The sequence below is a fragment of the Oryzias latipes genome, chromosome 14, assembly GCF_053564925.1.
Source record: "Oryzias latipes strain Hd-rR chromosome 14, Olatipes_Hd-rR_3.1".
NCBI classification, from domain to species: domain Eukaryota; kingdom Metazoa; phylum Chordata; class Actinopteri; order Beloniformes; family Adrianichthyidae; genus Oryzias; species Oryzias latipes.
Genome location: NC_136250.1, coordinates 20,924,487 through 20,949,392, shown reverse-complemented (window position 1 = coordinate 20,949,392; position 24,906 = coordinate 20,924,487). Strand labels below are relative to the sequence as shown.

At 38.2% G+C, this 24,906-nt stretch overlaps 1 protein-coding gene across 1 annotated transcript; it reads right to left on the bottom strand.

Moving 5' to 3' along the window:
• Window positions 1–3,534: 3,534 nt before the first annotated feature.
• Window positions 3,535–21,070, bottom strand: cnih2 (cornichon family AMPA receptor auxiliary protein 2). Its single transcript, XM_004076587.4, has 6 exons — window positions 19,561–21,070; window positions 14,668–14,736; window positions 10,763–10,810; window positions 9,364–9,476; window positions 9,141–9,284; window positions 3,535–9,053 (listed from the first exon to the last, which is right to left on the bottom strand). Exons 1-6 carry the CDS (start codon window positions 19,639–19,641, stop codon window positions 9,026–9,028), a joined length of 483 nt encoding a protein of 160 aa, XP_004076635.1. The 5' UTR covers window positions 19,642–21,070; the 3' UTR covers window positions 3,535–9,025.
• Window positions 21,071–24,906: the final 3,836 nt, after the last annotated feature.

Below are 24,906 nucleotides of genomic sequence, written 5' to 3'. Positions count from 1 at the left end.
ACCTACATATATTCATCCATTCATTTTTTTTCAGAATTTTTAAAAGAGCTTAATATTATTACATTTAATTAAGTTAAGATCTCTGCTAAATATAATATATAATATATATATGTGTGTGTGTATGTATATATATATATATATATATATATATATATATATATATATATATATATATATATATATATATATATATATATATACATGTATGTATATATATATATAAATATATATATATATATATATACATGTATGTATATATATATATATATATATATATATATATATATATATATATATATATACATACATGTATATATATATATATATATATATTTATATATATATATATATATATATATATATATATATATACATACATGTATATATACATGTATATATACACACACACACACACATATTTGGGCATAAATATGGAAAAAAACATCTTAAATTTAAAATAAATTAAGTAAACATCAGATTTCAAAATAAAAGATAACATGGGGATGTAAAACTGCTTCTTGACACAAAATATTTTGCTTATTCTATTTGTCCAAGGTATTTACCACTCAATCCATAAATGAGCTAAACATAATGTTTCATAAATGGGAAAGGCAACAGCATATAGATTGTTATATTTGTGTTTGTTTTAGGACTGAAAATCCTAAAATGGGATCAAGTCTCATAGAAAATTCTACAGAGGAACTTTAGAAACTGTGAAACACTTAAATATACTTGAAAGGATCATCAAGCTATTAAAACAAATTGAACAAAAATCAATTAAAGCAAAAGAAAATCCATTTGAACTAAGTAAATCAGTTCTGGAACTGTTCAAATATAAGTCCATATAGGAAGCCACATACACGCACAAAAAACCAAAAATGAATAGAATGTTTGAAAGAAATAGGATTTCTCATTGATGATTTTTTAGTCATGAGCTCATTTTCCTGTTATGGTCCAGAGAAACTTCACACCAGAACCCCAACATGCCAGATGTCCATCCGGTGTTACAGATTGAATCCGTCTGCACTGCCAGAAAAACATGCAGAAACCCAGAGCGTCTCACATAATAATGAATGAGCACAAAGTGTGTCTGCGTGCGCACCCAACTCTGTGCATGTGGCCAATTGTGCATGCCAATTGTGATGTTTCAAGCCCATCAGTTGTGGCCAGTTTCCATGGTAACACCTCTCTGTGAGAGCAGGGATGCAGGCGAGATGGGGGAGCAGAGCCGAGATGGCCATCACGGCGGAGGGCTCGCCGCGTCTGCAGCCTGGGGCGTGCTGGCCTCGTGCATCGGGGTTCAAATGCTGAACACAACTGAACCGCCACCATGTGGTGGGGTTCAAATGAATTGGTGAAAACGCTGTGTGGGAATGCAGTTCTGCCACATCAACTTCTCATGGATTTTTCTGTGGTGAGTGAGAGTGAGTCAACAGGAATTTCTAATACAATGTAGTTTCCATGGAGACAGCAGGGAGCGATATGTTCTCTTGAAAGAGAAGGACAGAGCCAGCTTGTTCTTTCCCTGTTCTCTCTCTGAATCATTATTGAGACGAGTGGTAACCCGACAAACCTTACAGACTCAGGAATGAGCCCTTGAGTCGCCCAAAACACCCCCGCAACATCTGGACCTTTTTTTTTCTTCCATCCTTTTGTAAAAAAAAAACACTAACTAGAGCGTTGAGTGTTGACTAAATGCCAAAAATATTTCTAAATCTCATGTTCATATGGGAGGAACTTTGGCTTTCTTTATTGGATATGTAACAAACAACCAGCATGTGGACAAAACAACTGCATTTGCAAGAAATCCACAAAACAAAACATATCTTTTTTGTAAATAACAAACCTAAAACTAAATGACACTACTGAAAATATTTCTTTACTTTCATTTTTTAAGCAGTCTTTGCAGTAATGCAGAATTTATGTATTCATCATTTAAATTTGTTTACTGGTTTGTCGTTTGAATGTCACATTTCTAGACATCACAGTTTGTTTGTTTGATTGAACGAAGCAGCATAGTTATTAGACTCATGCTACAATCATACCGGCCTCAGGAACGCGCGTACAAGCGACCACTTTCAACGAAAAGTCTACGTAAACGCACAGAAATGAATGTTTCGGGCTTCCGCATTCCAAACTCTCATTTCAACGCGATAAGGTGGAAGTTTGTGCGACCGCTCTACATACAAAATGGGCAGCCATTGAACAGGCGCTGAGAGTGAAAACAGTTGAACTTTACCAATCAGGAACTTGGGTTTTTTAGTGACGGATGGATGGTGTCCCTTTTAATGCACGGAAATGCCAACGGTTAGAAAATTGATCATGGAGTTTAAACTCAGATGGACTTATGTGACTTCATGTCTTTCAGAATAGAGCTGTGAAAGAAACAGCCTGGAGCACTTCAACATTTTACACCGAGCCAGTTGTAGGTAATTCTGCAGCCTTTTTTGGCTCATTAATTGAAATTGAGTGGTTTCTGCAGCTGTCAGCAGTTATTTTTGTTCCCCCTCATGTCCACTCCAGACATTACCGGTTTGATGGGTATCACCAGACGGCATGTTTCAGCTCTTTCCACAGATGTTTGGAGGACGCCACTTCAGAAGAGTCCATATGCTGCTCTCGTAAGAGTCACACTCTGGGTTTTTATCTGTCTATGTTTTAGGAATTGAAACAAACCGTCTTTCTTTTTTTACTTTGTCCCTTTTATTTCACCTTTTGATAGTCACTGTTCCTGCACAGATCTGGGAAAAAATGTATTTACATTTTTTTTCCTGCATGGTAGCAGTTGTTAAAATGCCTACATTGCTTGCAGCCCCTTTATCCCTTGTGCTATCTTAGATGACCCCACCCTTACATTGACGTGTTCTCCCTACTATGACAAAGGTGGATAAAGGTGGAAAGATTTCATGTAATCCATGGACACCAGTGAAGATCACAAATCATTGAAGAAAAAAGGTTCAGCGCACTGCCTAGTGGGTCTAGATGACCCAACACCCAATGTTATAGTGCCTAGGATAGCACAAGGGTTATAGAATGATTTGTGTGCCATTATTCCAAGCACAACACTCACTGTTTTGTGCATAAAACATTAAAAAGATTGTGCGCGAAATAACGAAAAATGTCTTTTGCTCTTGAAACAGAAAAATGCACTTGAAACTTAAGAACAGGTGCAAACAAAACTATTTTCGTTTCTTGTAACTGAAAGTATTGAATAAAAAAAATTTTTACTCAAGAGAAATTTGCACCATGTTACATGGACGTGAACATGAAGGTTGATGCTGATTGGTCAGAAATTCTTCCAATCAGCTAGTTGACTGGATCTGGTTTTATGGTTGTTTCGGTATTTTTTTTGAATGTTTAGGAGCTTCAAAGGCAGCTGTTATCTTGGCCACTTGGTCCTTCGTCTTGTTATTCTCAGGTCTCCCCGTGACGTTCTCATCTCACACTACTGTTTCTGTTTCCATCTGCACACTTCTCCTTCAAAGAGTGAAGGTTTGATTCTCACCGTGACGTAAAACAGCACCAAAAGAAACATTCTAGTGTTACGGTTTTATTAGAATACTGCATGTGAATAGCTGCACATCATAGTAAATCGGTAAATATAAAGTAGACCACCAAATTGAAGGTAGCATACACTGATGTGAAATGTATAAAAGACAGTTACAAATAGATAAACAGATATTGATTTTTCTAAAATGCTTTGTATAAAGCAACTACACAATGACATTCAAGTTCAGTTCCCCTCGTTTCCTCGTGTGCTTTGATAGTGATTGTCCAGACTCCACACACTCACACTGTTGGAGTTTTGAGGTCCTAAGAATTCTCCCATGCAAGCTTCACAATGTCTTTCAGATCACCGACAGCCTGTGCAAGAAGCTCTGGGGCTAAACATTCTTATCCAACTCCATCAAATTAGGAATTTAACCTGGGAAGATATAGGATTAAAGTGAAATGTGCATGTTTGTGTGCAGCTGGCGTTTCAGATTTTACCTTTTAGAGGATAGTTTCTTTTAAGACAAGGAGCCTCCTAAAATAATGTTTTTATTTTGTTTTAAAGGAAACTAACTCTACAGTACATTAGTAAACCCACTGATGGACAAACACTTTAAAGATTTTTGCCAAAATTGATTAGAAATGTTTACTATTAAATATTTCATATTTCTTTTCTTTATTATTGGCATTAATATTTATTCATAACATCTGGATTTTAAATGTTTGAAGAATATTATCACTAGTTTTATCATTGGGGTCATTTTACTGCACGTAGAAAATAGCTTTAACCTGTTTGTTAAGTTGACCTAAAAAGCATAAAATAAACAAAAATAAAGAAGTATAACTGTTAAAGTGAAGGAGCTGTGGTTATGCACCAACATGATTCACATATAAGCTTCGTTGTAATTGTTTTCATCATTAAGAATTACTGGTTTGATGTTTTTGTATTACACTTTGTTTTTAATGTTCATAGTTTACATAATTTATGGATATTATTTAACTAAAAATGCATTTTTATATTGTAAATCAATTTTAAGCTTAAAGTCAGAAATCTTTCAATTCAACACTTGAGATCTTTTTTTTCAAACCTCTAATCTTTTTATGTAAAAGTAGGAAATTTTGAAGTAATACTAATTTGAATTAGGTACAATTTTCTGCTTTTTGACTCGCCTGTGGTAAAATCACTTAAGCCCAATAAGAAGATTAAAAATAGTTATAAATAAAGACGTTTGGGTTTAACGGTGAACTATCACCAGTCAGATTCAATTTAAGGAATTTTCTTTGATTATACAAGTATTTATTGCATGTTTTACAATTTATATTTTACTGTAAAAACATCAAATAGGACATAGCAGTTAAAAAGTTGGAATGTGTGCTTCAAATGTAATATTATAATATATATATATTTAATATATTAAGTCAAGCACATTATAAACGGCTGCAAACAGATTTGTGGCTCCAAGATTTTTCCAGTTAAAAGATGTAAGATTTAGGAATAAAGTAGTTTTGCATGTTTGGTTTCTGTGCTGTAAATACTGAAATTTTTAATTGCAATAAAATCCCCTCCTTTTGCATCCCTGAAACAAACAGCAACAGCCTTAATAAAAACTGCACAAAATTAGTCTGCAGCTTAAAGAAAATGCCTGAAAATCTTAATAAATGTTCACTTGAAACTGTAAAAATCTTTTAAAAGCATTAGTAAGCTAACAAGAATGGAAGATTCTGTGGATGAGACACATGCAGACCAAGACAAACATCAGAGCTTTAACAGGAAAAGTAAACACAACAAGGCAGAGGAAATGAATGATAACACAGAAGTCAGCATCTGCAACTACAGCAATGAATGAAAAAGCAAAAGGAAAGAAGAAAATCCTGCAAATATTTGACAGTAAATAGGTCAGTGAAGACACAAAGCAGAGATGCCATGGGTTGAGACTGCATGAACATAAAAATCAGAAAAATTACCTTGCAGTGGACAAAAAATGGTACTCAAGTTTGCCAGGCACAATAACGGAATGCTAATTGCTGAAAGAGAACTTCGACACTTATTTCAAAAATAGGATTGGAGTTATGAAGATGGACTGTGCTGGATCTTACTTTTAATCCAGCACATTTTTTAAAGGCTAGAAATTAAGTTTTGCTCTTTTTTATTGGTAAAATGTTTGTATTTGTGGAAAAATTCTTTTTAAAATATCTCCCAGAAAGGGAAAATAACATCATGTCCAGCTGGAACTTGAATCAAATTTAAAGTTGTTTCATAATGTGTTTCCACCCACAAGTTGTTTCCTTATTTTACTTATTTTCATTTAGTTTGGCCAAATAAGGATGGTAAAAATACAAAGCACAGCATTGTAAGCATTTCTCTAAATTTGAATCACACAGATGTCAAAGATAGTTTCCAGAAAATTTGGGTTTTCATTCGGATGCTGTTTGCATTTGCATGGCGTGACAAGAGTAAGCAAAGTAACCCAGTTCTGACAGAAGAGAGAAGTCCAATCATCACTGTTAGAATTCACTTGAAATTTCCAAACTGTAGTATTATAAAAAACAAAACAAAGTTAAATAATAACAAAAAGTTTGCCTAATTACAATTTCAGCTCTAACACCTCCTGTTTTTTAAATTCGACAAATGGCAAATGCAAGTGTTTCTTTCCATTGAGGGTTTCGGCCATCGGCTCTTAACAAGAATTCAGTTTTGAGCAGTTTTTAGTTGGTTGAGAATTACGCAGGTTATTACATAAATCTTATGCAATTGATTTTGCAAGATGCATACGCGAATTTGTGGCTTTTCTCGACCATTCCACGTACGTCCACTAGTGTCTAACGGACTTTTCACACATGTTCCACCGATGTAAAACTTTTATATTGCGTATACGGCGCACATATAACGTTCAAATTACATAATTGATGCACAAATCTCTAATGAATTGCATATAAACATCGCAATAATTACACACGGTTCATGTTCTACATTGATTTACGTGGTTTTTGTCTGGTTTATTTGTACATCTGCCGTGTTTTTAACGTGGTTCATCTGTAATACATATCTGAATATTTCACACAAAATGACTCACTTTCATCCGTGCAATATGCTTATAATGTGCGTAGTGGCTGTGTGACACGGCCTTTTACAATGTTTTACAAGTGGTATCTGATTTAAAAATGGACAACACACTGTTTTCTGCAAAAAGGTTGCCATCCTCAGACCCTAACGATCAATGACGCTGATAAATTTCTACCAAAACTGTAGATGAAAAACCTTGACAAAAGAATCATTTCAAAACTTAAAAAAACAAAAAAGATTCTTGAAAAGGCTGCAGTGATCAAAGCATTGTTTCTCATCAACATCCATTTCTCCACGAGGAGCTGATGCTCGACAAAGATCACAGTTTGCTCTCAGGGTTACTGCTCAAACGAGACCGTCACTTACCTATAAAATGGATTAAGCTAATTAGCACACATCAGCATCATCATCTCACACGTCTCCTCTGAAACAACACAATTGCAGAAATACTGGGATGAATCCACTATGACTTCACACTTCAAACAATGTTATCATGGAGTCATAACTGTCTCAACTTGTGTCTCACCTATTATAGACACTGAATAACACGCCACTGATATGTGTCATGAGTCCTATCACATTGCTAGTTTGCTGTTGTAAGTTACTTGTTGATTGCTTTTTGTACATGAGACGACTACTCTACATCGAATCAGAGAAAACGTCGTTGCTAAAGTGTATAATAAAGATGCAGACGAATGGAATTCACTGGATCAATGAGTAAGGTGCTTCTTTCACACCCAAAATACAACAAAGTTCATTTATCTTTTTTAAAAGAGTGAAATAAATGAATTATTGACAGCACCTTTGTGCCAAAAAAACAGAAAGTGTGACAGAGAGTGAAATCAAGTGCAAGGCCCCAGAGTGCCTTGGCAAGATGTTGAAATATTCTGTACTATTTTCTTTTCCCATTTGTCCTAAATAACTTTTTACTCACAATCAGCTGTCTATTTTTCTGCTTTTTGAGCCCAAAGGTCATTTGGAAAGCAGAAAAAGCCAGCATGAAGTGTTGTACTAGTCTTCACATTTATATCCAGCTGGCAATGACCCTTGTGCTGCGTTCACACCGGCCTCGGAAACGTGCGTCAGAGCGACCTCTAATGATGAAAAGTCTATGCAAATTTCATGCATCTGCATTCAAAACTCTTGCGTGCCTTTTTTGCAGGTCTATTTCGGTCTCTACATATAAAACGCACAGCCATTGAACACACATGGAGAGTTAAACCAGTTGAACTTCAACCAATCAGGGACTCTGTTTGATGATGACAAATGGGTAGCGTCCTATTGAATTCATGGAAGTGCCACCCGTTTGAATTTTGCTCACGGAGGAGAAATGAATAATTCCAGTTTGTGCCCAGCCAGAATTCTAGGACATCAAGTCTTTCATATATAGGAATAGAGCTGTGAAAGATATTTATGTTCTCCCCGTGCATGCGTGGGTTTTCTCCGGGGACTCTGGCTTCTTCACACCATCCAAATACATGCTTCATAGGTTAAATGGTTACTCTAAATTGTCTGTAGGTGTGAATGTGAGTGTTGTGTAACTTGTGAACCTGCAACAAACTGGCAACCTGTCCAGGATGTCCCCTGCCTTCGCCCACAAGTGGCTGAGTTAAGCTCCGGCAGCCTCGCGACCCCATAAGGGACAAAACTGGTTTAGAAGATGAATGAGAACTGTGAAAGAAAAAGCCTGGATCAAGATTTGCGGGATTTGCATCGCTTTGATGCTTCGCTCCACGCTTCTTCAAACTGTAGGTACATGCGCTGGTATTGGGTAGCAACAATCCAGTGTGAACACCATGTCCTAAAAGCACATTAGAGAACCCCCATTGAGCATGTTCTTGATTGCACATCACATGCCCGGTGTGAACGTAGTATTAAAGTCTAACTAAGGATTGGTCCCTGGCTGTTCATTTCACCCTCATCTTTCATTGGCATTTGGCAGAGGCTGATAAACATCGTCTGTTCTTCACTTTCATTCATCCACACTTTAACTTATTTGCAGGATTTAAATGTTTTCTTACAGAGAAACACCTCTAACTCGGTCGGATCTAAGAGGTTCATGTGTGCATGATCATACCCAAACCCTGCTCTTAATACGTTTTGAATACAGACATGAATTGTTTCCATTCAAGCCCCTAAATTGGAAATTCACAGTGAGTTGAGCGAGCAGCGTGTGGTAAAATCCAGCCCTTCAGAAAAAATGTTCAACCGTATGATGGGTCAAAGGCATCGCAAGCGTCAGTGTCCTCGTTTTTTGTTTCTTCACAAAGCTTCCAAACGTCTTTCAGCCGGTCCGGCAGCTGCATGGGGTAGTGAAATGGTAAAATCGATGCACATTCATTCAGATTGCTCCACTTATTTTGTCCAGTATTAGATTGAAAAAGAAAACAAAAAGGTGAAAGTCAATACAAGTGGAGAGAGGAAGAGTTCATGCCTGTTCTCCTTTCATATCCTCAGAACACGTGTTTGTTAGAAGCTCACCAAGGCGTAGACCATACTACAACATGAAAGTAAGTTCACACAATATCAAAAACAATTCTGGAAACTTCAGCCATGAAATTTGGACAAAATAATTCAAGCTCACCTGTAGAGATAATAGAAGAAAGAGATCAAATAAAAGCCCAGCTTACACCAGGACTCCTTCTGGCAGTAGTTGAGAATGTCAGCGTTCATCACGCTCACAGGATCGTACATCACCTCTGAACCATCAGCAGGCCGGTGGAAAAACCTAAAAAAAGTCGAGAGGTTTCTTTGGTGAAGCCGAAAGCTCAAACGCAGCTACTGGGACATGTGTTGTGGGACTGTACCTCCACAGATGGTAGAAGAGCAGCGGGATATTTAGGCCAAGTGTGACCCACTCTCTGGCACACATGAACATGATGCAGAAGAGCCCGTGGATGGAGTACTCTGGTACCACCAGCTACGCGGAACAGACACAGAGACCCGGTTACGTGTCTGCATTTTTGTGCATTTTTGTGCATTTTCACAACGATACCGAAAAACTATTTACGCTTGGTTGCGTGGTGTAACAGAATCACAGTCTAAGAACTGAAATCACACTGAGAGGCAAACACCCTCACACAGAAGGTGTTTAACGTTACTCATGACTAGCTGCTGCGAAAAAGGGATTTTATAAGTTTATAACTTCCCCAGAAGTCTGCATCCAGAGCTGTATCTCCCAAATTATTATTATCTATGTTTTTTTGTGTCCCTGCTGGCGGGTGATGATGAGCAGTTATGCAAAAACCTCGCACGGTTTTGAACGAGGATGCCTGAAACGCGCACTAACATGTGTTTACATAGACTTTTCATTGAACACGGCCACTTGTTGCTGTGGGAGGTTTGAACATAGCTTTACAGGTCTTTGTTTGCGATGATATTCGCCCTGACCTGTTAGGTCGGACAGAAAAAATGTGTGGTGTGCATACAAAATTGACCTAAACTGGCACACCCATCCATAATGAAAGGATACAGCAAAATAAAACAGCATTTTTTTTATTGATGTTGAAAGTTTCAGTCCTAACATTCACAAAACCAGATTAGTAGTGTTTTTAGTTCAAATTTAGAGGTAATGTAAAAATATCTGACCGACACTCAATATGAAATCATCTAGGATTGATGTTGGCTGTATTTGCGGTGCATTGTTTTTTGTGCAGATAATCCCTGTTTTTATGTTTGCAGGAATGAAGATGAAGGGGTCCACCTACAAATTATGAGGTAAAAGGAAAAAAATTAACTTATTGCCAAATGCACTCTTATAACTATGTCCAACAAAATGATAAATTTAAAAAAAGCTTGTGATTTATTCCTTATATATTATGAATGTGGTCCATTTGTGTTTGAACAACAAAGCTTGACATGAATATAACATTGTGCATTTAAAAACATAAAAAAAAGAAAAAACAAACTGTACGTCTTCAAGCAGCACACGTATTTGCTGCTTCTTGGACTATTTAACGTCTCTAACAAAATTTTCCGAATGTCCGCTTTCTGAAAGAATATTTTTTAAATTATATTTACTAAAAGCAAACAAAAAGGAAAATAGAAATGCCTTCCTTGCATTTCTATCCCTATAGAGCTGTAATGGCAGGTTGTGCTGACAGGCTACATATGAATCAGAATGCATCCTGGGACTCGGTCATGGCTGTCAGAAGCCCCTCTGCTTTAGTCACTAAACAGCAGACGGGAAAAACACCTATTACTCACTTTCCGGAGCAGGTTGCAGATCCTTTCGATGTTGAGGATCCTCTCTCTCTGTGGATCAGATGTAAAGAGAGTCTGGTCAACAGTCTGCATATTTATAGCTAGAGGAAAGACTATGCATGCTGTCAATTTACCAAAAAAATGTCTCTTTGACATGTTAAGTATGCTGTTTTAATATTCAGCATCTTGACAAAATGTTTTCTAGCAGGTCTGAAAAGGAAGTACAGGACATTTTAATGGAAATATGAATAACCAAACAGGAAGTTAAAAAATGCTAATGCATTGTACAAAAAGTTTTCATATTTGATTTATGGGTGCGGAGTGCAAACAATCATAATTTATAAGAAAGAAAGGTAAAATGTCTGCATGAGCACACATAGAACAAGGCGGAAAGCATTAGCAGAGACTAATCAAAACATTTTTGCTGCATGTCAATCTAAAAAACATCAATAGGCTATTTTCAGACAATTGCTAAACAACTATTTATAAAAAAAAAAGACATTTTGAATCCTCATCCAGGTGAAATGCCAGAAAGTTTAACCTAAAATTCAAGATAATGTTCAAAACAAAAACATGCCGTACAGGTATGTTAGGTTTGCTATGCCCAACTCAAATTTGAGCTTAAATAACATCAAAATGCCTGACAATAAAAAAAAAAGAAAATAAAACCCTTAATATATACACAAACATTTGTGATCCAAAAAAGACAAATCTCAAAACTCAAAAAATAAAAAATCTGATCAAAAGTTAAAACTTTTTACAGTGTACCCACTTGTTCGTGTCACAACCCAGAAGGTGGTCTCCCTGTGTTCACCATTTAGGTAAAATATACTATTTTTACTTTAAAAACTCAAAATAAAATTTTGAATAAAATAAAGATTTTAACTGTGCTATAAAATAAGGACTTAGAAAAGAGCGTAAAAGTTTTCTGATGGTTTCATTTTTTTCTTCTTTGGTCATCAACTTTTGTTCAAGGAACCTCAGCCCTGACACTTGGAAAGATCCAGTAAACACTGACACACAAAAAAGGATAGTTTTTTCCAAGTCTTGACACCTGCAATAACAAAATTGAAGGATGGTGCACTTATTTTTTACCCACACACCCATGGATTGGCTGCACTGAGCAACGCAGGATCATCTGCATCTGCATTTACATCTGAACGACTCTGATGCTTAATTCTTTGTGGTGAAGCTCGCAGCTCTGACTCCCTTGTGGGCCACAAAGAAGAAACTGCTTAAAAGCTTTGGAATGAAATACATCCATCTTTCACAGCATCAATAAACCAGAAAAGGAGTGGTCCTCGGGGAGATGTTTCACTTGCTTGTTTATTGATCACTCGATAAGACAAATGAGATGTTTGGCTCCGTCACCTAGATTGCTCCGTTTCCATCCAGAGCGGGAAACAAAAGCACCAATTATCCAGCAACGAAGAGACAGATCATTAATTTGGTTTGCTTAATCTTTTTCAGAAGACAGATGTCTCATCTGGACAACTTTCTCAGGCACTTCTTGAGGAAAGCAAACATCAGGTGAAGTTACCGCCATTTAATATACAACATGGTTTGTTATTGGAGCAGTAAATTTAGAGTTTATGGCCTAAAGCCATGGACTCTTTGTTCGGGTTTGTAACAAACTGTTTTAATAAAGAAACAGTAAGCAAGGCTTTCAGTTAGGGATGCAGAGGGAGAAAAGGCCAAAAGTAGACTTTTATATTCTACTGGATCAAACAATACATGTCCACAAGTGACATCAAATGTTGAGGTTATCATCAGTGCCTTGAGATAAATGGTCTCAACAGGAAATCTGCAGCCAAAAATCAAAGCAAAAATCCTCGTTGTCCTTTAACAGAGATGGAGTTCTGCTTTCCAGGTGGTGCAGTTGTTGTTTCGACTTCCTGCGGCTAGCACACCTCCACACTCCCACAGTCTGCTGCAAACAGTTTCCTCTCCCACTCCTCGTCACTCTCTCAGCTCAGATGAAGACTCCCATGACTGCCAGAACATTAGCTTTCTTGTGAAAAGATATTCGCAGCTGCTACTGACTTGGTACAGGAAGACAGCATTCTTTTCTGCTGCATTGTGAAGAGCAAAACCCACGGGGAAAGGGTCTGCATTAAAAGATCAATTAGTCTCTCAAATGCTTTACTGTACGATGGAGGTTACTTTCCTGGTGTAACACCTGAGCGGGTTTTTGATTTAACAGGCATCGCTGTACAAATATTAGCTCCATTTCAGCAGATCTCTTTCACTGATTACACCAACATTTTCGCAGAGCCATGATTGCTTTAATCTGCATACAAATGAGTTGTCAAGAAATGTTATGTGGGCTTTGCTATAGAAGTCAACTAAAAAGAATTTAAGTCTCATTAAAGACCCACTCTGATCTATTTTCATAGTGTTCAGAGTGGTCTTTTAATAATGATTATGCTGTTTTTAGCCAAAATAGTTTCTGCAGAGCGGCAGTAGTTCATTAGAAATTTCCCTCTGAGTTGTGGGCAGGACTGTTGGAACGGACTAAGCCAGCCCCCTTTTCCCATCGTCAATTTGTTTAGACATTCTCACGCTAGCTTACAGCCCCTCATGAGCCCAACCTAACTTTACCGGTGTAACAAAAATGGCGAGCAGTCATGGAGCTATCCAGTCGTACAGTTTTAAGTCAAATTCCAGCTCAGACGAGGAAAACAAAGACGTACATGGATCTAATCGTCTGCCAGTGGATGCATCAGAATGGAGCAGAGCAGAGAGCAAGTGGCCTGCTGGTTGTAGCACCCATGTCAGGGGTGCTCATTGAGTCGATCGCGATTGACCGGTGGCGGTAGATCACAGACCATCAAAGATTAATAAACAAAAAACAACTAAATATAAGATAAATATATTTAAGATAAATCCATCAGCAAATTATCATCCTCCCCGTGAAATACAACACTTGATTGACAAGAAGAACAGCCAATCGAACATCCTCTGAAAGATACTTCACTGTCTTTAACTACACTGAGGACCACTTAAACAGGCTATGTCCAATTTCCCACCCTATTTCACTAACTATCAAAAATCTATATAGTGCGGGACTATCTAGTGGACTGGATTTTAAGAGCAAATGAGACACGATACTTGAATTTCTAGTTTTGGACAGCACTACAAAATGGCAAACGCACTTAGTGGTGAGTGCTGAAGGAATTCAGACATAGACACACTCATATCGAATAGATTTTCTCTTTGTGAATTTGGTGACGTCATATTTGCCTGAGTCTAAATTAATTTTAAAATCCAGGGCACTACTGTAAATAGGTCTGCATTACGTAGATTTTTAGTAGTTATGGATTAAGGTGGGATTTCAGACCATAATAGTTTTGACAGAAGATATGGTAAAAGTTGTCAATTTTGTGGGCACACTATGGGCTTTTTTCCAACTTCCTTCTTTTCATTTGCTTCTGATTCACCACATTTTGAATAAAGTAATACACAGAAATACCATTTTAAGCACAATTTTCTTTATATATGTCCTCCATCATGAAAAGAACATGTTAAGGGGTCTATACCACTACGGGGTTGTATCTTTTGAGGAATTAACATTATTATACACTTAAACTTGTGATTTTGCATGGTAATGAGCCCTTTAAAATACCAAAACACAATTTTCTTAGAGTGAGTCTTTAAATGTTCTGATCATGCTCTAAACTTTTATTCTGCTCATGAGAATGTACGTCTCATGATCAGAGCAAACATCTAAAGTCTAAATGATGACTGTGCTGTTTCTGGGGTGATTTGCCTTATTCATCTTGAGTTTTTTTACCCAACCATAGTCTCTGAGAACTAAGATTAAAAACAAAGCGCGAAAACGGGATCCCTCTTTGAAGCAAATGACAGCTTGATGGTTGTTGAAGGAGGAGAAGCAGCAGGGCTCTTACCGCTCTGGTGGGATTGCTCTGATCGATGGGGTTTTTGAAGTCTGTGCGGAGCTCATCAAAGGCAATGATCTGCAAAACAATGTTCACATGTGGGGGAAAAAAATGATGTTAGTTTCCACTTAGGTAAGAGGCACACACAGACAGCTGCATCAGTCTTTATGAGACAGGGTTTCCATTGCTAGATTACCAAAAGGTGTGATTTTTTTCTGAGCCTTGGAGCATTTCCTGTAACCTGTGGTGCATGTGTGCATTTTTATGGGTAAAGCGGTGCTTCTTTCCAACACCCTGCTTGCTCCTGATGAGCTGATTGTACACTCTGATTGATTGAACGCACCTAATTTCAGTAGTATCAGGCAGGGTTGTTGCCGTTTGGCCCATTTGTCAGTTTGTCCACTTTGTGGTAAACGTTAGCTCCTTCAGTGAACTTCTCTAAAGCCAATCTTTGAATATGATCATATCTAGAAAATAATTAAACTTGTCAGGGTTCCAGACTACATCATTAAACTAAATGTAATATTGATTATGACGAATTATTGAACCCACACTGCAAGTTTAATTATAGGCATTATTTCATTTCCCTCTAAAATAGCAATATGACACTTTGAAAATGTGTGGCGGGAGGAAGAATACAGCTTTAAACAATAGACAAACTGCTACACTTCACACGATCAACGAAAATCAGCTGATTCTGACATGGAGACAAGCAGCTTTTCATATCGTCTTTGTCCACGATATGTAATACTTCACTACTGTTAAGTGTTGCCTAAGGGTGCAAAGCTGCTTTTCTCCGCTTCACCCGCTGAAGAGACAGAGAAGCACTAAAGCTCCAGTGTTGAAGGGTTAATGCATCTCCACAGGTGTTTCACAAGGCTCTGTTCTTGGCCATGTATTCTTCTTGTTCCACACTTTTAGGAGAGCTTTCCCACTGGCTGTGAACTTTCTACTTTGGTTGTAGTTTTATTTATTTGCTTACACATGGGATGATTCCACCATTTTGTGGGTTTGGGAAGCTTTGGCACAATTTTGATGAGAAAGATATATCTAACTCACAGGTGTTCTGGATTGTTACAACATTCTACACACCATTATCATGAAGCCCTTCACTTTGAAACCCTTTTTAATGATGATATTTACTATCTCCCGAACTCGCTTCACCTTGTTTTTGTTTTTATTCAGTAGATTATTGAAGGACCGGTACATATTTTTTACTGTGGCATGTTATTTCAGTTAGTTTATTCTTGAATAATTTATATCTTTGTTAAGTTTCTCTTGACTTAAGAATTTTTTTAGAGGTTATTTTTCTAGCATTTTGTAGACCTGTAGTTATCCAAGGGCATCTGGCAAATTGGTTCTTTATGTCATAAATTGGACAGTTCTTATTGTAAAGTGAGCTAAATATTTCTAAAAAATCTCTGTACACAGAGTTTCCAGTTTTGTCTGGACACGTCATTATTAACCTAATTAATATTTTTTCATTACGTAAGATTTTATAGACTGGTTCTTTTATTATTTTCTTTGTCTTCACATTGATGTCAAATAGTGCAAAAACTGGTAAATAATCAGTTTTGTCGCATATCATAAGTCCACTCATATGAGTGGGTTCTATGTTATTTGTAAATATGTTATGAATAAGAGTTGCACTTTGAGTAGTGATTCTGCTAGGTCTTGTTATGATTGTACATAAACTCATGCCATACTGCCATACTGATGAAGTTGTTAAAATTCACGAACAGTTGTCTCTCTCTGCATTCTAGTAGGGGTGGGATTATATAAGTTCGCTTCTTCCCACTCCTTTTCAAGCAATAAAACAAGCTCTACTTAATATATGCATTTCATCAATTCTGTAATGAGTTTGATAAAGATGTGTAAATTCTTTATTGCTTTGACTGCAATGCTTGAAATAAATCAATAAATCAAATTCTAGATGGTTCGTCTGCCCTCCTCCACCCCATCCTTCACATGGAGTGATGCTCCGGAATGGTCTGAACTCTAACCAACATCAGTGTCTAGGCTTTGGGCTTTAGTCTTCTATGGTCTGAGTTCATCCCAAGCAGGCAAAACTTCATCAGTCCAAAATATTTGGTGGTTAGACACTTATTGCATGCATGTTTTTTCTGCAAAGCATTCTTTTTTAAACAGGTTGTTAGATTTTATACATTGCTTCAAGTTTGTACATTATTTTTCCTCCTCAGACAGATAAAGAACAAGTACATCTACGACTTTACCCGTTCACATTAGATTCTGTAAAAAGGGAAAGCTACGAAATGGATCTAGAGTTCTTAGCTACCCTGACGTGGAAATGCTCTGGAAAAAGAAAAAAAAAAGTAACTGCTCTGACTGATTACAATAGTTTCTAGTAAACTACATTAACACTGCCCTCGGAAATGCGCGTTCAAGTAACCACTTTCGATGAAAAGTCTATGTAAACGTGCATTAATGGGCATTTCGGGCTTCCACATTCAAAACTCTCACTTGCTTTGTGTAGCTAAGCAAGTTTCTACAATGGTTTTTGGGCTCTACGTACGAAACGTGTGGCCATTTAACGCACATTGAAAGTTAGACCAGTTAAACTTTGACCAAGCAGGGACTCTGATTTGGTAGTGAGGTATGGATGGCGTCCCTTTAATTCATAAAAGTGCCAACCATTTGAAAATGGATTATAAAGAACAAATTAGTAAGTGTGGTTTGTTCCCGGCTGGAATTATATGACAGAGTTTTTCATATATCAGAATAGAGCTTTAAAAGAAAACCGTTGAGCAAGATTCACCAGATTTGACATTTCGCAACAAGCCACTTCCAAATGCAGGTGGCGGACATTAGCTAGTAAACATTAGATAAAGAAAGGAAGAAGAAGCCCCTCCCTGCTTGTCCAGTGTGAACAGTATGCGCTAAGTGTGTTCAGGAACTAGCATCTGTAAATGCACGTCACATGCTAGGTGTCAACGTAGTATTAGAATCTGCGTCAGCTTCAGCTGATTCTGCATTTGGTAGGAGTGCAGCTAAATTATCTGAATTATTTTATGTAACTATAATTTTTTGCTAAAAACAGGTCGCCCTTCTGTCTTTTTCACCATATTTCCTGTCTGAATTAATTTAAAATTTGTGTCTAAAGTTAAGCTCTAGTGTTTGTGTGTCCAATAAGCCAAGTGCTGGAGACAACTGGAGGAAAAAAAAGACCCTTTGACTTATTATTATTTAGTAAATGTTCTTTTCTTTTATTGCGGTTTGACTAAAAGATCAATAAAATCCATGATTCTCATCCTAAAAGCCGCTTGCTCTACACGTGGTCAGCCTTTTAGCAGAGAAGTGCAATTTTGACGGCTGACAATAAAAAACACTAACAGGAATCAACTTTAATGATTCATTGGCAAAAAAAAGAGCCGTTTTGTGTGTGTAATAGAAGCAGTCCTGGTAGATTCCCTTTACAGCACCCCCTCATCATCTCTCACACATGCTCCTGTGTAAACAGATGCAGTTTCCATGGTGACGCGGTGAGTCCCTCAGCGAGCACCATGGTTACTCCAGCAGTGAAAAAAACATTGTGAATGGTTGGAAGCATATATAGCTGGGGTGCTGCACCCTCAGCAGCAGGGGGGATGGGGAGAACAAATTCTAGGTTTGATGAGCTCTCCAGTGGCACAGTGGAGTCAGACGCAGGCCTCTCGCCGTCTCATTCGTACACAGACACGCAGAGTGACTCATATGTAGTCTCACCCACTCAGTCACTTGGTACGTTAGTCATTTCAAGTCTTATGTCCATAATGATGCGTTTCATATTTCACATTATTCTCATTTCTGTGAAGCGAATGATAAAAAGGTGAGTGCTGCTGTTTGTTGAGTCTGGACTGGTGGAAGCAGCAGACTCGGTGTGCGACTCTCCAGCGACGCCTGTGCAAATTCCACTTTTTGGGGGGGTATTTACAAGCGCTTGGCGTCCAGATTTATGATTGTTGTGTTTTGCCTCCCATGCTCATAACACACAAATTGCCAAGCCTGAGCACTTTATGTGTGAAAGTGTTTATCAGGGGTCTCTGGGATTATTGACTGATTCCGATATGGAGGGCTGGAGCCAGCTGCAGCCGGAGGATTTTTGTCAAATTTGCTGCTGTGTGCAAAAATGCAAAACACACATTAATCCTGCTTTTTGAGGCGTTAACATATTTTGATCTAAAAGCGTTCCCCAGAGGTCTTTTAATTATGATTATGCCGTTTTTAGCCCAAATCACAAAATCTTTTTCATTTTCTAGGACATGGTGTCTGCAGAGTGGCACAAGTTCAAAATAAATTTGTATATGAGCTGCGAGACTGTTCCCACAAACTGAGCCTGCCCTCTTTTTCCATCATCCCTTTCTTTAAACTCGCTCCTGCAAGCTTACAGCCCCTCACAACCTGACATTACCGGTACAACAAAAATGGTGAGCAATTTTGGAGCTGCTCATCCGTACAGTTTTGAGCCAGATGCCAGCTCAGACGAGGAAAACTAATTATCTACAACTGGACACATTAGAATGGAGCGGAGCAGGGAGCTTACTGATTCCAACGGTATTCTATCATATGCTCCTAGATAAAGAAATAATAAAAAATGCACTTTAAAGCTTAATTTTCCTCGATATATATCCCCCATCATGAGAAAAATTCCACAAGAACATGTTAAAAACACCAAAAACACAATTTTCTCTGCAAAGAGACCCCAAAGAATAAAAGCAGGCAATCAAGAAGTGAATTTGAGAGTTTGTTTGAGTAGTTCAGTTGGACTTACGCTTCCCTTAAAGGGGTTGTGACTGCTGTTGTTGCACAGTGAGTAGGTGGTTGTGTTTGTCTGCCTGTGTGATGGATGGTGGATGTTCACAGAGTCAACATGTGCTCATTTCAGTGTTTCTCTGAGCTACTCACCTGCCAGATGACGAAGAAGATGAGGGCAGCGCACAGGACCAAGGTGAGCATGTAGCAGAAGGCCGCAAAGGTGAACGCCATGGCTGAGTCGTCCAGTCTGACTATCGGGCGGGTGGAACGAGAGAAGGAGCTACCCTTCCTCTTTTCCTGTCTTTTCACTTCAGTGGGTGATTCTGTGTTTACCCACAGTCTATACTGTCCAGGTAGGTAAAGCACTCGGTTTTAGCAACAATCGATGGTCGGGTCAGGCTGGGGCTCTGCTTCCTCCACTCATGGTGTTTGTCTGCTTTTGTGAAGCTGACAGCAGGACGGCTGCTCTCTTGCTGTGGTTCAGGAAGCACTTGTCACAAAACCCTCTTTTCTTAGGTTAAAGCGTCTGACGGTCACGCGGACGCTTAAGCACAGGATTCTTGTCAATATGAAGCACAGTAGAGACAGCAGAGATAAATATTCTGTGATGGTTATGGCTTGTGTGCGAGTTCAGTAGTTTTTATGGCTTACAGTTCATCTGTTGCTTTGAATCAAAAAACACCGCGATGGCTGAGTCTTTCTAAGTTCATCACATTTGTAAACAAACACAGTTGGCTTAACCACTGTGACTTCTTTTCATCGCTGACAGTGTCAGCTCGGAAAGCAGTAAAAAAAAATCACTGAACTTTAAGATATTGCTTTACTCTCACACAAAACGATGAAACTCAATCGCAGGATTGGATAACAGCTCTTATTAGAATGGGTCGATATCTTAACTGACCTTAATATCGAGCAGAGAATTCCTGTGCATGGCAGGAGACGGGTCCGCCTCTGAGCAGTCCACTCTGTCCTCGGTTCTGTCAGTTTGGGTCGCCACCATGACAGAACAGCCTGCTCTGCATCTACGTCTCAGAAGCATCCCAGATTTCTCAAAAAAATTCAAGATTTGTCCCTTCAGACATGCAGGCTAAAAGGAATTCTGTTGGTGGGGAGGGAAAAGAGAAAGTGGGGTGATTTAATTGGAGCCCCGTAGAGCGTCTACATGTTGACTCGGAGTTATGCTGATTTAGAAAACACTACTGTCTTGAGGTAGGGAGTCTCCACAGCCCTCCAGAGTCATGTCATTGATTCCAGGTCTCCCTCATTTTTCCCCTCCCATCTCTTTATCTTACGCCTCACTTCCTTTAGTCCTTTTTAAAGATTTTTGTGCCTGTTTCCTGCCTCTGCTGTCTCTGGCTGCCTCTTCCTCTATTTCTGAGACTCTGGGAGAGAAATATTTCTGTCACGGTTGATGTTCTAACGCTCAACCAATAGCAACGCTCCATCTCTCCTCCCCTCTTACTTTCTCTCGCCTCTCTCCTCCTCTCTGTCTGTCAGTCTCTCTTTCTCTCTTTTGCATTTCTACATTTCCATAATTTTTCCTCCCCAGAGACTGATGAGGGGGCTGGGCAGCCTGTAAATGTCTTCATCTCTTGTCCTCCTCATCAGCCCCCCTGACCAAAGCCTTCAATAATCCATCAGTTTCTGAAATGGACGTCTGGCTCTGAGAAACTTGAAAACTAGACTCTTAGCAAAGCTGGGGGTTAGACAGCCAACAGAAAATAGCTTTGGCTGATTGTCAAATGTGGTGTGACTGTGACTGAGGACAACATAAAACACGATTAAAACCAAGAAAACTAAAATCAGAAAAACAAAAATCCTCACAGTTCTCCAATGAAAGGAACACATCAGGCTTTTTTAAAGACCCATTGCGATGAAAATTATGTCTTTAGTGTTTTTATTGTTAATGTTTTTGTAGCATTTTTCTCATATTGGAGGACATAAAGAAAATTCATCTTAAAATTGCAATTTTTTAACATTTTTTCATTCAAATCATTGGGCATCAGGAGCAGATGAAAAAATGTTTTTTTTTTAAGAAGCTTGTAGTTGTTACGTAAAAACTACAATTGGCAAGCAACAAGCTCCTCACTCCATTCTGATGCATCCATTAATACATCCACTTGTAGACAACTAGATCCATGTACGTCTTTGTTTTCCTCATTTGAGCTGATCTTGTGGCTGAAAACTGTATGGATGGATCGCTCCAATATTGCTCACCATTTTTGTTGCACCAATAATGTTGGGATGAGGTTGTGAAGGGCTGTAAGATAGCATGAGAGTGTCTAAATAAAGGGGGGATGGGGAGTGGGGCAGGCTTTTTTTGATGCCAATGGAGAGATGAATTTCTAATGAACAAATGCCCATATGCAAAAAAACATTTTTACAGTGCTCTGTTTTGCGTCCTGATTGGTTGTCGACGCTGTCAATCAATCTCCTTCATGGAATGTTTCCTGTACACTGTAGCAGATTTCTGTAAACTGGGCAGTATTTTATTGCAATGTCAGCAGTAAAATATTGCACAAAGGCTTTAGGGTATTTTACTATAAACACCAATGAATTGTGGGTATTTAGTTTAAAAAGCGATTAATTGTGGGAATTATCCTTGTCACTACTGTACTTTCCCAGTTACTGTGAATCAGAATACAGTAAGAAAAACACATATAAAAATATGGTATCAAAAACAACCACTGTATCCATCCATTTTCTAAACCTGTTTTGTCCCTTTTGGGAGCCCAACCCGGCCCCTCGTGGACGAAGACAGTATACACCCTGGACAGGTCACCAGTCTGTTGCAGGGCCACAATCACACACCCAACCAGGACTTGAGCTGGGACCTTTTGCCATAAGGCAAGAGCGCTAACCACTGCGCCATCGTCTACGTAGCCTATAGCTGTATTTTAATGCACCACAGTTACAGGGACACGGTAATTGGTCGTGATGCATGGATGTAAATTGACTGCTAACGAGTATGTTAATTAAAAGACAAGTCCTGAATATTATTAGTCCTATTCAACCTTAAACTACAATATCAGCTGGCTGGCCGGTAGAGCAACATCTGGTATGGCGAAGCAGCAAGCTTGGGTATCCTAAATCTTTAGATATTTTTCTTATTTTCATCAAGACAATAATAAATTGTTCATTCTTGTTTTTATTTTTCCCTTCTTGAACGAATTTGGGTCACAGAGACACGGAGGTAGCAGCAGAAAGCGTCTTTTGCAGCATGATGGAGTGCGTATGTGAATGAATCCAGACATGGAGACCTGATTACCAATGCTTTTGTGCTTTTTAAAATAAACAAATTCTAAACATCCTCCGTGTCTTCCATGCAATGTAATGAGACACATAGAGACAGAAATGTGAAAGTATCTGCTGTAAATCCAAATAATGCTCACATCCGTGTTCATGAATAAGTATTTCGTTCGCACAAATTAATTAATGCATGGGAATGGAATATTATTTTGTGGGAAAAAGATAATATTTTGTTTGCGAAACTTAATTATTGCGTGGGAACGAGATATTCATTTGTGGGAACGCAATATTAATTTGTAGGAACAAGACATTAATTTGTTGGAACGAGATATTTATTAGTTTACCCACGTAAGGTCACGGGCTCCGTATAAACTAAACTAAACAGACTAAACTAAACTGGCCATCCCTGCCCTTAGACCCTCCTTCTTGGGAAGGAAAAAACTCTTAAAAAAATCAGTTCTGTGGGAAAAAAAGAAGAAACCTCAGGGATGTCCACATGAAGGAGGGATCCTCTCCCAAGACGGACCGGCGATGTACCAGAACTGTTAGAAAAGAATAGGCTTATCTAACTCTAAAACTACATGTTTAAATGGTGCGGCTGGACTTCATCCAGATGGAACTGGGGGATGGCTGGGGGCACGAAACAAGCCAAAGGCGAGGGGTTCAGCTATTGGCCAAACAAGGGAAATGGGAAGGCTGGTGCGGGAGCGAGGGAATTGAAGTTGAGGAGCGTTTTGTCTGTTTGGAGAGATATGTGTAGTTGGGCAAGCTGTACAGCCAACACTAATCAAAATGAAGAACCTTAAAATAGGTTAGGTCTCTGTGCCTTAGTGTGGGAAAGGGACGCTACAGTTCTATTTCTGATACTAGATATGTTGCGTTCAAGAAAAAATGCCGGTTCACAAGCCTGTAATATGTGAGCCTTAAATAATCAATCGTGGTCAAATACACCATCCAAGGAGACTATCTGATCAGACAGAGCATCTCTTACATCTTTAGGACCTAGTATAATCAGCTTTTTCTGGGTTCAGGAGGAGGTAATTCATTGTCATCCAAGTCTCGATGTTTCTCATACAGGCCTTTTGTGAAGCAAATAACAAGTCATTAGAAACTCTAACTAGTGCAGTTTCAGTGCTGTGGTGTGGCCTGAACCCTGACTGAACATCTTCAAAGCAGCTATAGTGTGTTTTTTTTGTTTTTTGATATTCCTTCTAATTTCATAAAAACATTCTTCAAATGTTCTATTTTATTGTCTTTCTTTCTATCATGAACTATCTTCACATTTTTTTAAATGTTCTTATACCAATTAAATATTTCCATTCATTATCTCAACAAATTATTCCTAAGGTCAACCTTAATTCTGTCAGGTTGAACGTTTTAAGGATTTTTAAACATTTAGAGGGTGGAAAAAACTTCTAATAATTAGTCAAACACATAAAACAACTAGTGTATCAGAGGTTACATGTGTCAGAAGAAGAAGAAGCCAACAAAGTGAAAGCTGTTTTGTTTTTCATTTGACAAAACCCAACCATAAAAAAATCATGAAACAAGAAAAGCTGTGGATAATTAGAAACTTGAACTTGGTGTGATGGACAGGAGGAACAAACCCTGAAAACAGAAGATGTGGAGTCAGGAAAACACAGTAGGAAACAAACCAAACAAGAGCACAACTCTTGAAGATACTCAAACACATCTTAACCATTATTTTTTTATCTAACTGTTTAACTCCAATTGTATATCCAACTAAACCAATGAGAAAATGCTGCTTTCATAATAACTTGCGTTAGTTTACTTTACTTAGTCAACATTTTTATTTAAAGACCTTTTCAAATGAAAATTTAACATGTTTTTTTGGCATATTTATATCTATACATATAAAGAAAATTAAGCTCAAAATTGCATTAGTATTATATTAGTATTTATTTATTCAAATTGTTGTGCGTCTGAAGCAGACGGAGAAAGGCTGTTTAAATTAGAGCTTATTTGTAACATAGAAAATACACCAGCTCCCTGCTCTGCTACATTATGATGCATCCACTTGCAGACAAATAGATCCGTGTATGTCTTTGTTTTCCTCGTCTGATCCGATATCTACCTCAAAACTGTTAACCCCGCCCTCAACTTAGAGGCAAATTTCCTGCAAAAACTGTAACCTAAAAAACAACAGCTTTTTAAATTTTTATTTTGGCTAAACTGGCATAAACATATCAAAAAAGAAAACAACTGGGAACGCTTTGAAAATAGGTC